At 43.0% G+C, this 14,660-nt stretch overlaps 1 protein-coding gene across 3 annotated transcripts; it reads left to right on the top strand.

Annotated features, from left to right (window-relative positions):
* Positions 1 to 1,312: 1,312 nt before the first annotated feature.
* On the top strand, positions 1,313 to 14,443 carry tdh.S. 3 transcript variants are annotated; one of them, XM_018266014.2, is made up of 9 exons: positions 1,464 to 1,602; positions 8,298 to 8,496; positions 9,589 to 9,631; positions 10,127 to 10,197; positions 11,104 to 11,253; positions 11,350 to 11,522; positions 11,816 to 11,906; positions 12,366 to 12,635; positions 13,573 to 14,443. In XM_018266014.2, exons 2-9 carry the CDS (start codon positions 8,313 to 8,315, stop codon positions 13,710 to 13,712), a joined length of 1,122 nt encoding a protein of 373 aa, XP_018121503.1. In that variant the 5' UTR covers positions 1,464 to 1,602; positions 8,298 to 8,312; the 3' UTR covers positions 13,713 to 14,443. The 3 variants fall into 3 exon arrangements, with proteins under 3 accessions (XP_041421034.1, XP_018121503.1, XP_018121504.1); XM_018266015.2 differs by lacking the exon at positions 1,464 to 1,602 and adding an exon at positions 6,282 to 6,428; XM_041565100.1 differs by lacking the exons at positions 8,298 to 8,496; positions 9,589 to 9,631 and having other exon boundaries at positions 1,313 to 1,602.
* Positions 14,444 to 14,660: the final 217 nt, after the last annotated feature.

Below are 14,660 nucleotides of genomic sequence, written 5' to 3'. Positions count from 1 at the left end.
GTTCCACTAACATAAACAGCCCATATGTCTGTAACTCAAAAGCACAACACAGGGAGTTCCTGCCCCAGTGAAACCCACACACAATCAGATCCACTTACATACAGCATGGATTAGGCAGTCTATATTCCATATAGTATGTATTAGACAGTCCATATTCCATACAGTATGTACCAGGCAGTCTATATTCCATACAGTATGTAGCAGGCAGTCTATATTACATACAGTATGTACCAGGCAGTCTATATTACATACAGTATGTAGCAGGCAGTCTATATTACATACAGTATGTACCAGGCAGTCTATATTACATACAGTATGTAGCAGGCAGTCTATATTACATACAGTATGTGACAGTCTATATTCCATACAGTATGTAGCAGACAGTCTATATTTAGATTCATCACAAGCCCTCACTGCTATAGTTGGGTCAGGAGCCAATTCGTGGGACCCAGAGAGCTCAGCTGAGCGGTGTCTGACTCATGTTGTTAGCCATCAGTATAGTAAAGGGTAACTAAAGTTATACAATGTGCAAAATGTGACGAATGTGACTTCAATGCGTTTTGTGATTTTTTTTTGCTGTTTCTCACATTTTTTGGGAGTTTTGCAAATTTATTGTGAAACGAGACAAATTGCACATGTGCAGCAGCTCAGGGGAGGGAGGGGAGGGGGGAGAGAGGGCAGCAAACACGGACTAGGGGGAGGCAGAAGACAGTTTAACAGGTACCTGCCCAGCGCCCCCATATCATTGCGACCCCCTATCATTGGGCCTATCATTTTTTATTCAGCAGCTCTCCAGTTTGCAGTTTCAGCAGTCTGGTTGCTAGGGTTCAAATTCCCCTAGCAACCATACATTGATTTGAATCAGAGACTGGAATATGAATAGGAGAGGCCTGAATAGAAAGAGGAGTAATAAAAAGTAACAACAACAATACATTTGTAGCCTTACAGAGCATTTGTTTTTAGATGGGGTCAGTGACCCCCATTTGAAAATTGGAAAGAGTTAGAAGAAAAAGGCATTTAATTTAAAAACTATAAAATAAATATAACGACCAATTGAAAGGTTACTTAGTATTGGCCATTCTATAATAAAGTAAAGTTGAACCAGCCCTTTAATCCCATACGTGCGCCGAGCAATCACACTCCAGTTGCGCACACACAGACGTTTGTCCTGCACGTGACACCGTTACCGCTGCTAAGCGAGCGCTGTTACTAGTCTCTACACCCATTGGCTGAGATAGACACACCACTACAGGCGCAATTGGTCTAGACCAGCCTTCTCTGTTTCTATTGGTCTAGACGGACACACCCACGACGCACCCTGCAGCGAATGCCGCAGCCGCGTTATAGAATTCTTCCCAGCCGCATTCTGAGCGGACGTCATCAGCGGGGCGTGGCTCCCCTTTCTAGATGTCACAATGGAGCGGACACTCCCACCCTGCGCTCGTCCAATCGGGTGCTGGCTGCTGTGAGAAGCCGGCCGGTATTTAGCGCACGGGGGTCGCGATCAGACGCAGAGCTGATGCAATTCTGCAACTTGTCAGAGGGTCAGCGCTTTGTCCTGCTGAAGAGCAGAATCTCTCACTCACTGTCTCCCATTCACCGGTAAGTGATTGTGTTAGGGCTGAATCTCTGGCTCTGATGTGGGGATGTTACTGACACTGAGGGATATAATAGGGACCCTGGGAGTCTGTGCAGTTAGTCACATGTTAGTCACGTGTGTCTGGGCCCTAACTCTCCCAGGGGCCCCATTATTAGAGATGACTAATAATAAACACTGCTCCCTCTGCTGCAGATCACTCATGGGGCACATTTATCAAAGGTCGAGATGAATTTTTGAATTTCGAGCTATTTTTTGTACTTCGACTAGGGAATAGTCCAAATCGAATTCGATTATGAAAAAAATTAGAAAATTTGAACATCGAAATTTATCATGTACTGTCTCTTTAAAAATACGACTTCGACCATTCGCCATCTAAAACCTGCCGAATTGCTGTTTCAGCCTATGGGGGACCTCCTAGAACCTATTTGGAGTCAATTGGTGGACTTTGAAAAATCTTTTCAATTTTTTTTGGCAAAAACCTAGATTTGAATTGGACTATATATGGACTTAGTCAATCGAAAACGAACCTATTCGGCCAAAAAAAACTTTGACTTAATTTCGGTTGGTCTTTTTGAATTCGAATTTTTTCAAATTCGAAATTCGACCCTCGATAAATCTGCCCCTGAGTGATGTCACACACACACACACAGGCCAATCTGCAGCTCTTTGTTCTAGCTGAGCTGCAACTCCCAGCACCCTGTACTCAGCCCAAGGCCGGATGTGGCATTCTGGGAGTTGCAATTATAAAGGGCCACAGGTTGGACATCCCTGGGTGTGTCGCTATATACAGAGTTGGTAGGGGCTGACCACAGGGGGTTGTCGTACCCAGAGGTGTAACTATAGAGAAATCAGACCAGGCGGCTGCAGGGAGTTCAGGAAGTATAGGGGCCCCACGAGGCCCTAATTCTCATAAACTTCAATAAACATTGGTAAAACAGATCAACCTCTAGACATTTTGGGGGTCTTAAAAATAATTTGATGTGGGGAACTGTAATATCCAGTTATACCACTGGTAGTACCCCCTGGTATAAGGTGTGTCAGCATCTGCCTTGTCTGTAACCTTAAAGGATAAGAAAACCTTAAAAATAAATGAATGTAAAATTGTTGAGGGGGCTATTCTAAGCACTTCTGCAATGAACACTCATTATTTATTTTCTCTTAATTCCAAGATATTAAGGGATACATGTACTGTTAATATGAATGAATTTTGTTACAACAGCGCCACCTGCTGGTCATTTTCCCACCAGTCTGACCAGCAAGTAGTCAAGGAAGTTGTCAGGAGAAAGAAAGAGGCTGATGTTCTTCTGCTTAGGAAAGATGTGAGAAAGGTTTCTAATTGTTTTCCTAAGCAGCAAAACATCAAAGCAGCCTCTATTTTAAAGGTTTACTTAACCTTTAACTTTATGAAAACCCTGCACTTCCCTGTATAACCACCTTCCTCCCCTTTCCCACCTCTCTTTCTCTCTCCCAAATGTCATCCACGCTCCTCTCCTAATGCCCTCACACCCCTCCTGCCTCTTATGAACAAGGTAACCTGCCTCCTCTTGGCTGTTTCACCCTGTGAGATCATTGCGCCGACTGTAGTTCCGGTCATTGTTACGAGGGAGCCAGTAGATGAGGCTGATAAAAGACACATCACCGTGACATTCAGTTTTGTGCTCAGACAATTCCTACGTGACTGCCAGCAGATATCATCAGAGTTCAAAGGGGGCACAGGGTAAGACTTGGATATCGAAACCACTTTGTTTGCCCCAAGGCACCCCTATGATTTAGGGTCATTGGGGCTAATATTGCTGTCTGGTTCGGATACCTGTTGCTGTTTTACAGAGAAAACTTGGTGACTTGGGCACCTTGTCTTGGGTGACAGTCCTGTAAAGCAGGAGATTCTCAGAAGGCATTGTGGGAAATGGAGTGACAGTCCTGTAAAGCAGGAGACTCTCAGAAGGCATTGTGGGAAATGGAGTCTGGACTGGAGCCGAGCAAACTACTGCTACATGTAGTCAGAACCTGCAGTGCAGGGAGTAGCAAAGCACTTTCAGTAACCTCTACACTTACAACAATCACTGTAATGAAAGTATATTCGAAAGCTGCTTTTATTAAGCAGTATGGTAAAGTTGGGTTTATTTCCCCTTTAAAGGCAGCAGCTTGGCCAGGAATAAGCGCGTCGTCACTCTCTAATCCAGTCTCTACCTACTCCGCAGTTTTGCTCAATGAGGTCCCTGCCCTGTTTTGTTTAAGGTTAATCCGGTGCGTCTGACCCCAACAGGCTTCTGTGACCTCTAATGACCTTGGGCTAGTGTGCCCCCCAAGTAGCCAGTCACTAACATTGGTACAACCTGATAAGTGTCAATATTTATTTGTATTTGGTCTGTCGGCTTCTGTTCCGTGAAGTGAATTTCAGGTTCAGACTGGTCTGTACTTGTACCTTGTCATTCCAGGAATGTCCTAATTCTCTGCACATGGGGGGGGTATGAGATTTCACCTTGTGTCCCTCCTCCAGATGAGCCCGGCACCTCCCCTTTTTGCTCTTGCTGAGGATTGTGGGACCCCAGTGCTAATACCCTGCTGGTACGAATATAAAACATGATCGTTGGATATATACATATATGTGTATATGTTTATGTGCTGTAGCCCAGCCAGCAGTATGGCAGCTCCCACTCATATATATATATATAATAAAAAGGGAAGGTACCAGTTTGTCTCATTGCATAATGCTCTTTCCCAACACTGCCATTTAGCCAATCAGCACCCACTCAGGGGTGGGGGGCACCCTGGGCATGTTTTAGGGTAGGGTAATGCCTGGCATTTTTTTGTTATATATTCTCAGTAGGGATGCACCAAATCCAGGATTCGGTTCGGGATTCAGCCAGGAGTAGGATTCGGATTTGGCCGAATCCTTCTGCCCAGTCGAACCGAATCGGAATCCTAATTTGAATATTCATATGCAAATTAGGGGCGGGAAGGGAAATTGCGTACATTTTTTTTGTAACAAAACAAGGAAATAAAAAATGTTTCCCCTTTCCACCCCTAATTTGCATATGAATATGCAAATTAGGAGTCGGATTTGGTTTGGTATTCGCCCGAATCTTTCACAAAGGATTCAGGGTTCGGCCGAATCCATAATAGTGGATTGAGTGCATCGCTAATTTTCAGTATATAAATCCGTTAAACCTCCTGCTGCAGTGAAAGGCTCAGGATATGAGTGGCGCCCCTTATACCTGCTGGATCCAGTATGTCCTCATGGGATAAGGAGCCTATAAAAGCAATATAATGGCCAGTAAATAAGACAGACCAGCTCTGAAAGCTCAATATACCACATAGTACATTCTGGCTATGCAGCCAAACTACAGCTCCCAGCATCCTCTGCAGCAGCCACAGTTCCATCAGATTTAGACTGATGTCAGCATAAACCCTTTAAAGGAGAACTTAACCCTATAAATGAATATGGTTTAAAATGGCATATTTTATATAGTGAACTTATTGCATGAGGCTAAAGTTTGAGCTTGTCAATAGCAGCAATGATCCAGGACTTCAAACTTGTCACAGGGGGTCACCATCTTGGAAAGTGTCTGTGACACTCACATGCTCAGTGGGCTCTGATTGGCTGTTGAGAAGCTAAGCTTAGGGCTCGTCACTAATTATCCAGCAGAAAATGAGCTTCCCTGGCTGTAATATAAGCTGATGCTACAGGTTTGCTGATTATTCAATTCTGATGCTAATTGCACTGGTTTCTGTGCTGCCATGTAGTAATTATGTGTATTAATTACTAATCAGCCTTATATTGTGACATTTCTATTCTATGTGTACTGTATATTGTGAGTGGCTCCCTAAGCTCAGTAAGTGACAGCAGCACAGAGCATGTGCAGTGAATCAGCAGAAAAGAAGATGGGGAGCTACTGGGGCATCTTTGGAGACACAGATCTTTACTGCTAAAGGGCTGTGGTTGCCTTGGGCTGGTACAGAAGCACAAAACATAATGAACAACTACTTTTTTTAGTTTACATTTCCTTGTCCTTTAAGTATATCCTCTAGAAAGCCCCACACAATTCAATAAAGAATAGATTTACTGCCCATTACTATGCTTTTATAGGCAATGACCAAAAGGGTATCTATCTATCTATCTATCTATCTATCTATCTAACCAGTATACAGCCCCTATGTTTAAGTGCTGGGTAAGCATGAAATGCGTTAGGCTGTCTATATGGGGTCAATATAGATTTTAATGTATTTGTGCAAGAGCTGTATATTGGTATAAACCCCTTAAGTGCCAATATTATCCATGATCTAGTAGGATTTTTATTGGGGGAATAAATTTCCTGGTACACAAGTGACTGTGTCCATTCCTGTCTGGCAATATCTTATACGGCTGTGTTTCCAGATGGACCCGTGGGGTCAGAGCAACAGTCCTGTGAGACACACAGCAGAACCTGTTAAAGTAGATCTGCAAAATAAATGCATGGAATTGAATCAAAGAGTGGTGCTGGGACGTGTCGCTTTAACTCCTTCCAATGAAGGGAGGACCATGTGGCAGTTAGAGGGGTGACAGTTTTGTGCAAAGAGTCTGCCAGTTGCAGGGCTGAATTGTGCTGCCAGATCTCGGTCTCAGCTGCTCGTCCTATTGGCTGAGCTTGAGAATGAAATGTGAGTGCGGGGCCCCTCCTTCCTGGTGACGTAGGGGCCAACTCCCATGCGGCTCGTGCTGTGTGATTGGCGTATTCTGGAGGCTGTGCCCTATAAAAGGCTGAGCGCACGTTGGGTTTGCAGATCCACAGAAACGTGAGGAGCAAGGCACCGGCAAGCAGAGGGGAACCTTTATTTTTATCCTAAGGTAGGTTCTAGTCCCCCCCCTAAACATATCTGGTACAGTCCATCGTCTCCTATAATGCAGAAGCCAATCTAATCCCTAGAGAACAACTGTATAAACATCTGCATTAAAGCTGCTCCACTTGGGACCCCTCTTGTTCTGGGCTCTGCACCCCCTGTACAGCTGTACCCGAGGGGCAGAAACTCTATTAATTGTGCGACAGAGGGATTTATAGTAATAGTGAGACTGTGTAACTGCAGGATAATGTGATTGTAACGCAAACTGAATCTGAGACAAATGGGAGAGACTACAAATGGGGGTTTCACCTTCCTCTGGATCAACTGACAGTTAGGCAGGTTATATATAGACTTAAGGTTGAACTTGATGGACGAGAGTCTTTTTTCAACCTAAAGGTGGTCATGACCAGATAAAGCTGCCGATATCAGTCGTTTGGACCAATTTGACATCTTATCTGCCCGTGTATGGGGGCTTCCGACGGGTCTTCCCAATCTATAGTGGCATTTCCGGGAAAGATCCGCTCGTTTGGCGAATCCGCTCGTTTGGCGAGGTCTATGGCTAGCTTAACTTACTATACTACTGTTACTATATTACTATGTTAGTATGTTACTATATTACTGTGTTACTATGGGATTAGGGGGAAGGACACTGTTATACTGAGCGTATGAGAAACACAAGGAAACTGCTGTTAAATTGTCGCTAATCCTCTGCCTCTTGGCACCGCTGCTGTGTGTGTGTGTGTGTGTGTAGCTCTTGTGTATCTGTGTTTGTGTGTATAGCTCTGTATGTGTGTGTGTGTGTGTGTAGCTCTATGTGTGTCTGTGTAGCTGTGTGTGTGTAGCTCTTGTGTATGTGTATATAGCTCTGTATGTGTGTCTGTGTAGCTCTATGTGTATCTGTGTGTGTGTGTCTGTGTAGCTGTCTGTGTAGCTCTATGTGTAGCTGTGTGTGTGTGTGTAGCTCTGCTGTAATGGGATCAGGTCAGCTCAGGACACACTTTTCCTTTATTTCCCGCTAATGTTGATATTCCAGACATGGAGGGGAGAAATGAATTGGAAGGAACACAGGGTGCCGGGAGTGAGCCGGAGCTAATGGTGCAGGGAGTCAGTGTGGGCAGGATTTTATCATTTCAGTTATTAGTAAAAAAAAATAAAATTATATTAAATGGAAGGTATTCTGGTTATTCCAGGTAATGACGGGGGTCGGCTGAATGATTGGAATGTTAATGTTATGGCTTGTGAATTACCAGGTGGATTATTATTATTATGATTATTATTATGATTATTATTAGGCTTCCCACCCTCCTGGCACATGTGCCTGATACCCCAATGTCTCTCCCCTCATTACTGATGATTAGCTGCCCCCCCCCCCCCCCGGGGCTCATGGGAGGGGTCACTGGGAGGAACTGAAAGAGGATTTAGAGTTATTTTAGCTGTGGGGTCGGTGCTTATTCAGGAGTACGTGACTCACTACAGACCCTCCATGAGAGCCCGGCCTTCCTTCTGCCACGCTGGCAACCTGTGGCCTTAACCTTTTCTCTGCCAGAGCTTTGCCCTCTCCCACTGGGGAAAGCAGATGTTTAACCCTGCGGTGTACAGTCCATATAAGGAGAAAGGCTTAGAACCAGCCGCCTGGGTACAGTTCATTGTGGAAATAGTTTGTACCTGGGCTGAATGTGCCAATGAATGTGTCTGACACACCAATTCAGTAATTATGGCATTGTTTCAGTTACCCACCCACTTAGAATGTAAGCTCTAGGGTCAAGAAACTGTACCTTTCTCAGCTGGTACAGTATCAGGGGTCAGAGTTGCTGCTCACAAGACTTTCATTCAAATACACAGGCTGATAGAAACGAATCATCTTCTTCCCTTCCAGAGTTCCAGCCTGAAGATGCCTGTAGTGCGGACATTAACGAGAGTGGCCAATCAGATAACTCGTAGTCCTGTATGTGGCTGTCAGATCTCCGTTATGCCTATCAGGTGCATCGGCTTTTCTCCCCGCCAAGTGCCATCGGACGCCAGTTTCCACTCCGTGTCCTTCTCTGAGACAGACCACCCTCGCGTGCTGATCACAGGTGGGCTCGCAGCTCTATCCACCTTCTCTCACATCCTCGCTTTAGTGATGTTTTGTGCAGGGCAAAGTGTCTCTGCTTAAAGAAATACTGTCATGGGAAGAAAAAAATAAAATTTTCAAAACACATCAGTTAATAGCGCTGCTCCAGCAGAATTCTGCACTGAAATCCGTTGCTCAAAAGAGCAAACAGATTTTTTTTATATTTAATTTTGAAATCTGACATGGAGCTAGACGTATTGTCAGTTTCCCAGCTGCCCCCAGTCATGTGACTCCAATAACTTCAGTCACTCTTTACTGCTGTACTGCAAGTTGGAGTTATATCACCCCCTCCCTTTCCCCCCCAGCAGCCTAATAACAGAACAATGGGAAGGTAACCAGATAGCAGCTCCCTAACACAAGATAACAGCTGCCTGGTAGATCTAAGAACAACACTCAATAGTAAAATCCAGGTCCCACTGAGACACATTCAGTTACATTGAGTAGGAGAAACAACAGCCTGCCAGAAAGCAGTTCCATCCTAAAGTGCTGGCTCTTTCTGAAAGCACATGACCAGGCAAAATGAGCTGAGATGCACCTACACACCAATATTACAACTAAATACACTCGCTGGTTCAGGAATGACATTTTATATTGTACAGTGAGTTATTTGGAGTGTAAACAGTGTCATTTAGAAATAAAAACTATACCCCAGAATGCTCTGGACCTGGGGTTTTCCAGATACAAATCTTTCCGTAATTTGGATCTTCATACCTTAAGTCTACTAGAAAATCATGTAAACATTAAATAAACCCAATAGGCTGGTTTTGCTTCCAATAAGGATTAATTATATCTTAGTTGGGATCAAGTACAAGCGACTGTTTTATTATTACACAGAAAAAGGAAATCATTTTTTATAATTTCGATTATTTGGATAAAATGGAGTCTATGGAGAAAGCCTTTCCGTAATTCGGAGCTTTCTGGATAACGGATCCCATACCTGTATATAGTTTATGGATGTGCCCTGGGGGTCATTAGAGGGCTTGAACTTGATGGAGTCTGGTCTTATTTCAAAGCAACGATGTTGTGAATTCTAAATGTAGATGTTTTATTGCAGGAGGACTGGGCCAGCTGGGCGTGGGACTTGCCAAACTGCTGAGGTATGCTGAGTGCGGGGAAAATATAAATAGAATTTCTGATGACTATTTATTTATAGCCTGATGTACTGATGCTGTGGCTTCTAATGGGGACTTGTTTGCAAATAAAATCATATTCTCTCTTTTATGAGGAGGAGGAGGAGAGGGGAAGCTGCTGTTGACTAGTGAAAGCTAATTGCTGATTGGTTGCTTAGGAATAAGGGACTTGGCAAACATATATAATTAATTGGCAAATGTTTGTCCCTTCCATTAACTCACAGCGGCCACCAAGCTCCTTTATTATATTGATCCAACTCCATTAGCCCAGTGACACTGCTGACCCGTCGCTATGGGATACAGGATGCAGCCATAAAATATATGAAGTTCTATGGAAAAGTAGATCTGTTTTATAAGGGAATAATATACAGTATGACTATATTACTGAAACTGGTTCTACTTTCCCTTTACCACTGGTCGTATTGGCACATTTCAACTTTTCTTTCCCCCCTCTCCTTACAGAAAACGCTATGGAAAGAACAACGTGATTCTGTCTGACATACGTAAACCTCCAGACAGCGTCTTTTACAGCGGTAAGAACTCAGATTGGTACCATGTGTTGTTGGGAGAACCTGCAGTGAATTGTGACTTTTAGTTTGGCAATGGTACCAGGAGGGTTGGCTCAGGGCGGCAGAGGGAGAGCAACTGCCAGCTACAGTTTAAAGGTATAGGAATCGCAACTTATTCCAGCAGCACAAGCATTGCAGGTTGTGTTTGTCTGACTTTTGTGGTTGTCTTCAATCTGATGTGCAGGACACAATATATTGGTCACTCACTAAGTGGTACAGGTGCACCAAACCCATGGTTTAGGGAATGGATAAACCGATAGAAGACCGAAGGGGGCATCCAAGCACTCCACAATGGGATCCCATCACTAAGTGCCCTGGGAGGGCACGAAACGCGTAGGGTCAATGGAGATACAGATAATTTATTGATGAATGCACAATTAACATGATATTTTTTTACATTATTTTTGGTGGCACTTGTGGAGTTTTTCCTGAGTGCTTGGATGCCCCCTTTGGACTTCTATTGGTTTATTTTTTTGAATGGAACAGCCTCAAGCAGAGCTTTTGTTTACCCAAACAATCTGCTCGGAGACAGTTCCACTAGACTTGCTGTTGGTTTATAAAAGAGACAAAATGTATTGCCAAGGTGCTTAGATAGGGAAAGCGACCTGAATGTATCCTTGATGATGATGATGGTGGCAGTAGAAATTTATATTAAAGCTTGTCCTTCGGTCAGCATAACACTGATGGGCCACATATCTCACATTTAGTACTTTATATAAATAAAGGATTCTGAAAAATGTCTTAGCTCCATTACAACTAAAGACAGTGCTCCAACAGACTAGCCTTTAAAAAGGCTTAAGCCTAGGTCTATGCAAGATAAGGATATGCCTTGTTCCTGACCAGCTGTAATGTTCCTCACTATGATCTCAGGGCCATTTATCTACTCTGATATACTGGACTACAAGAATCTACGTGAGATCGTTGTGAACAATCGGATTACGTGGCTCATTCACTACAGTGCTTTGCTCAGCGCAGTCGGAGAGGCAAACGTTCCTTTGGCCAGAGCGGTCAATATCACCGGTGAGCCGTCTACACAACAAACACGTTGATTGATGTCCATGGTTGGATCAAGTCATTCAATCCTGTTCTGATATAAACTACTATTCCATTCTGCAGGGCTACACAATATCCTGGATATTGCCGCTGAACACGGGCTGCGTCTGTTTGTGCCCAGTACAATCGGGGCCTTCGGTCCTACCTCGCCCAGAAACCCAACTCCAGATCTGTGTGTGCAGAGACCAAGGACAATCTATGGTGTTTCCAAAGTCCATGCAGAGCTTATGGGAGAGGTACAATTGCTTTATAGCTTGTGTTTTATCTTTTTATTCTTCTATATTGGTACCAATGATACAAAAAAGAATCAAACAAAATGATTTGGTTACCTGGTTCATGCAAGGTGTAGGCTGAGCATGGAAAGAGTTCTTGGCCTGAAGATCAGCTGTGACTGGTTGGCTAATTGTCTATTTACATTATTATATTTTTTAATAAGAGTTTGCCAATACAGATTACAGTATCAGGTGATGTATACAGTCTTCTACCATGTAGATCTCACAGTGGGTTTCTTTCTCTTCTGTTTGTACAGTATTACCACTACAGATACGGCCTGGACTTCCGATGCCTCCGTTATCCTGGAATCATTTCTGCTGATTCCCAACCTGGGGGAGGAACTACAGGTAATAATCTTATAGACAATGTATTGGACACCCCCCAGTGAGATTTATTAATATCCTTATGGCCAGAGTTGGTGCTCCTCTTCCATAAAAATCAATGATCCAGGTACTTTCTTCTAGAGTTCCACACCACCAAGTTTGATCTTTTTTTCTCCAAGTATCCCCTGTGCCAATAAAAGCATGCACAGTTACCTTGCCAAAAGTACTATACTGCCCATGATGTCAACGCAATTGTGCTGTAGTTCTAGGGGTTACAATAGCCGCAAATAAACACTCACCCCATTTATAATTGTCCTTCACATTGGCTCTCTACAATGCTATAGGCTTTCACTGACCTTCAGGCATTTCAGTCTTTTAATAATGGGCATCATCTTGATAATGTTGGCCATAATCTTCCTTAATGCACATCATCATGTTCTTCTGGCTTTATATCCACCCTATGTTCTTATGTTCTCCTAACAGACTATGCCGTCCAGATTTTCCACGATGCTATCAAGACTGGAAGGTTCACATGCAACCTGAAACCAGACACTCGTTTGCCCATGATGTATATTGATGATTGTCTTAAGGCTACCCTAGAAGTAATGGAGGCACCTGCCTCTTCACTTACTATGAGGACTTACAACATCAATGCCATGAGTTTCACACCTGAAGAGCTAGCAGAAGAAGTTCAGAAGCACATGCCAGAGCTTGAAGTGAATTATGATGTGGATGCCGTCCGGCAAGCCATTGGTGAGCAACTATTGATATTTTTGAACATGTTGCAGATCTTCAGTTTAACATTTATAAAAGTGTTAGGTGAATGCAACTGTTGTAATCATTGTATGGATGGACCCTCTACTTCTAAAGGCTAGAAGAAACATGAGTAGTAAAGACCTTAAAATGTTCTCAAGCTAGTGCAAGTACCCAGTTAGATCACTAGAATCTTCATCAGGCTGGTGCAAGTACCCAGTTAGATCACTAGAACCTTCATCAGGTTGGTGCAAGTACCAAGTTAGATCACTACAATCTTCATCAGGATTGTGCAAGTACCTGGTTAGATCACTAGAAACTTCATCAGGCTGGTGCAAGTACCAAGTTAGATCACTAGAACCTTCATCGGGTTGGTGCAAGTACCAAGTTAGATCACTAGAACCTTCATCGGGTTGGTGCAAATACCCAGTTAGATCACTAGAATCTTCATCAGGCTGGTGCAAGTACCAGTTAGATCACTAGAACCTTCTTCAGGTTGGTGCAAATTCCCAGTTCGATCACTAGAATCTTCATCAGGCTGGTGCAAGTACAAAATTAGATCACTACAATCTTCATCAGGCTGGTGCAAATACCCAGTTAGATCACTAGAATCTTAATCAGGCTGGTGCAAGTACCAAGTTAGATCACTAGAACCTTCATCAGGTTGGTGCAAATACCCAGTTAGATCATTAGAACCTTCATCAGGTTGGTGCAAGTACCCAGGCAAAACATTAGCATGTTCATGGGGCTAAATGGTACCCAATTGGAGCATTTGAATGTTGTTGTTGGCTAGACTAATGCAAAGGCTACTTGAGTGGTCAAGATGTTTCATGGAACTTCCTTAATAAAAACAACAAATTCTGATTGAATTGTAGCAGTAGCTATTTCAGTGATCTCCTGAGTCCAATCCTAACGTTCGCTCATCTTGTTGTTCTAGCTGACAGTTGGCCGATGAATTTTGATGACAGCAATGCTCGCAAGGACTGGGGGTGGAAGCACGATTTCGATATGGCCGAGCTGGTAACTACCATGCTCAATTACTTGAACTCTGGGAGACTGGCATTCCAGGCAAACTGAGCCTGATGTCCAACAAAATCCAGTCGGTGGGCAAGAGCTTTCTGGGACAACTGCACGTGCCAATGTACAATCTATGGAACTAAAACCATACTGTAACCTGAAGGAAACCATAGATCATATTCTACACTACTTGAAAGTTTTTCTTTAATGTAAAGGGAGAGAATATGGAGGTGATCATGGTCTTATTGATTTGCATTGTCTTAATTTAAAATTCTGAAATTATTTTAGACATACATGTATATACATTTCTATCGTTTTTTTTCCCCACTGTCCAATCAGTTTGTGGCAGCGCTCGGGATAAGAATTTACTGTATATATCTATGTTGCCTGGAGTTTGGCATGTAAATATCGCATGGGGTTTTTGCAAACAGAACAGGAATTATTCTAGGACAAATGTATATAAATGTGATGTTTATTGGGGAACTTAACAATGCCTAATGTTCTAACTGGTACGTGGTGAGGGTGTGGACTAGAACCCACCTGTAGCCAATCAGATCAATTCATAAATCCACAGACCTTATTGCAATGGAGCAAAAACACAGATTTTATATAAAATGATATTCCCAAGAGGTGGGTTATGGCTGACTTGTCCTTTCAAGAGTCCTATGTATATATATATCTAAATATTATACGGGTATGGGATCTGTTATCCAGAAAGCGGAAAGGCCATCTCCCATAAACTCCATTAAAAACAAATAATCTTTTTAGATTTTTCTTTACAGTAGCTTGTACTTGATCCCAACTAAGATATAATTATCCTTATTGGAAGCAAAACCAGCCTATTGGGTTTCTTTAATGTTTATATGATTTTCTAGTAGACTTAAGGTATGAAGATCCAAATTACAGAAAGATCCATTATCTGGAAAACCCCAGCATTCTGCATAACAGGTCCCATACCTGTATCTTGTTCTTCTTGTTAAAAAATGATTTCCTTTTTCTGTGTAATAA

This window comes from Xenopus laevis, chromosome 5S, assembly GCF_017654675.1.
Source record: "Xenopus laevis strain J_2021 chromosome 5S, Xenopus_laevis_v10.1, whole genome shotgun sequence".
Taxonomy (NCBI): Eukaryota; Metazoa; Chordata; class Amphibia; order Anura; family Pipidae; genus Xenopus; species Xenopus laevis.
Note: the sequence above shows the minus strand (reverse complement) of the source record. Positions and strands in the feature narration are given on the sequence as shown.